Below are 2520 nucleotides of genomic sequence, written 5' to 3'. Positions count from 1 at the left end.
CACTTGATACAAGTTGTACCAGACTCCCTCTTTGCGTTTGAGTTTGGCACATGTGAAGGTGGTTGCGAAGATGGACATCTCGTATCCGAATGGAGCGTACATGCTCAAGAGATTATGCTTCAGAATGCTTGCCCACAGAGGTGTTTTTGGGTCTTGGTTGGGCCTTTTTAGTAACTCTGCGAACTTTGGTATCCATGAGGCAAGTAGGGCTGTTGTTTGGTGGCGAGGGAGAATGAGTCCAAGTCCACCTTCTTCTCGGGATTTCGCTAGCAATTTGAGACTGATTTGCGGGCCACGTCCGTCCCATAAGAACTGCCGTATTATTTCGTCCAGCTCTTTGAAGAAGTATTCAGGTGGGCGTATAATTGTGGCAACGTACCATATTCGGGACAATAGTCGAGAGTTGATCAGGTGGACTTTACCGAGGAGTGAGAGTTTACGAATCCTCCATGATTGGATCGTTTGTCTCAGCTTTGATAATTGACATGTGTAATAAGCCTCACTTGGGTGGTCTGGGATTTGTGTGGGTTTATCTGCTGTCGGAAGGTAAATTGGAATGCCGAGGCCGGTAACTATCTCCCCTGCTGGAATGTATTCACATCTGGGGTTTATCGAGGTGCGAGCACTTAGCGTGAGAGCGACCGCTTCCGTTTTGTTAATGTTGACTTTTGCGTCCGTAGCTCTCGAGTATATGTCGAGGATTTGAAACAGGTGGTCAGCATCTTGTTGATCTACAACTCCTACGGTCAAATCGTCTGCGTAGGCGAGCGCTTTGAGGGGTCGTTGTGGTGCTGAAATGGTAATGCCGCATATCTTGGCTCTGATTGTGGCGAATAGAGGTTCAACTGTGATGTTGTATAGGTATGGAGACAGTGGATCACCTTGTCGAACTCCTCTTGTGATAGGAAATGGAGCCGTTAGAGAGCCATCTATGCACACTGACGCTTGAAAGCCTTCGTGTAATCTATGGATAAAGGATCGAAATCGCGGGCCGAAGTTGAACTTCTCTAGGCACCTCTGTATCCATGCCCAGCTTACCCGGTCATAGGCCTTTTCTTGGTCAAGAAAGAGTAGAGCACCGTTGACCTTATTTTTGGTCGCGTGGTCGATGGTTTGTTGTATAGCTAGTGCATTCTCGTGGGCTCGCCTCCCTGGGGCAAAGCCACATTGATCCACGTGGATGATTGTGGATATGAAGGCTAGTAGTCTCCACGAGGGAATTCGCGTCAGCATTTTGATGTCGACGTTGAGAAGGGATATTGGTCGCCAGTTTTCCAGTTCCGTAGCGTCGCCTTTCCGTTTGTATATTAAAATGATTGTCGCTCGTTTGGAGAATAAAAGTGGGGAGTTGGTTGTGAGAGCTTCATTAAAGAGTTCTAGGAGGAAAGGGGCCAGTTCATCTTCGAAAGCTCTATAGAACTCAGCTGTCAATCCATCGGGGCCAGGCGATTTGTTTCGCGGTGCTTTGCGGATCGCTCTTCTTACTTCCTCTTCAGTGATCGGTCGGTCGAGGAGGGTACGGTGTTCTGGCAGTAGAGTGTTTTCAATGTGGCCTAGGAGTTCTTCTTGGTCCGCCGAGGATGTTGGGCCGGCGGAGTATAGTTCTGTGTAGAAGCGGTTTGTTAGTATGGCCATTTCACTTGGGTCCTCAGTATTTGCTCCGTCTGGCTTTTTGAGTGCCGTCATCGCGTTGACGGCTCGTCGACCCGCGATTCGGCGGTGGAAGTAAGCTGAGGATTTTTCCCCCGCGTCGGTCCACATTATTCTGGAGCGAATGCGGAGGGCCTCTGCTTTGCGATTAGTGTGAGTCGCGAGTTGATTACGGAGCTCGTCATTTTGAGAGCGTGATGCTTCCGTGTCTGGGGTATTCCCTAGTTGGCGGAGGGCTCTATGTATGCGCGTCTCCTCTGCCCTGAATCGGCGTTGGCGTTGTGACGCGTATGCAGTTGTGAATTCTTGAAATAACCTTTTGGCCTTGTTCCAGAATTCGCAGGCCGTCTTGGAGGATTCGCATTCTAAGCATAGCTGCTGCCATTGTGCTTTGAGGAGGGAGGAGTAGGCCTTTTCATTTGCAAGGGCTGCGTTGAAGCGCCATTGTCCGCATTTTCCCTTTGGGGCTGCGGTCGTGCAAATATGTATTTGGATTGCCATGTGGTCATAGATAGGGTCAGGCGGGTCGATAATGGCGACGTCGGATGTCCTGGGGAGGAGTGTAGGACTCACCCAGAATAGATCCAGCCTTGACTTGATTGATCCATCCCGTCGCTTGTAGGTGAACTGGTCTGCTCTTGATGAGAAGTGTCGGTGTACATCTGTGAGAGATGCCTCGGATGTGATGCGGCGGAGGTGGCGAGATGACCCCCTTCGGGAAGGAGAGTTGGGTGAGGGCGGGCACCTATCGATGGCGGGATCTAGGTGTGTGTTGAAGTCTCCGCCCATAATTAACCGATATGAGTCGGTTGGTACTGGGAATGTGTTGAAGAATGACTGGATTTCGGGTTCACTGGAAGGAGCGTATAC

The 2520-nt window shown here is 50.2% G+C and overlaps 1 protein-coding gene across 1 annotated transcript; it reads right to left on the bottom strand.

Moving 5' to 3' along the window:
• On the bottom strand, positions 1-2520 carry VTP21DRAFT_11751 (uncharacterized protein; the record flags this gene model as incomplete). Its single annotated transcript, XM_069391230.1, has 1 exon — positions 1-2520. A coding segment is annotated over one exon (2520 nt), but the record flags the coding sequence as incomplete, so codon positions are not given.

The sequence above is a fragment of the Calcarisporiella thermophila genome (assembly GCF_041956535.1).
Source record: "Calcarisporiella thermophila strain CBS 279.70 unplaced genomic scaffold VTP21scaffold_96, whole genome shotgun sequence".
Taxonomy (NCBI): domain Eukaryota; kingdom Fungi; phylum Calcarisporiellomycota; class Calcarisporiellomycetes; order Calcarisporiellales; family Calcarisporiellaceae; genus Calcarisporiella; species Calcarisporiella thermophila.
Note: the sequence above shows the minus strand (reverse complement) of the source record. Positions and strands in the feature narration are given on the sequence as shown.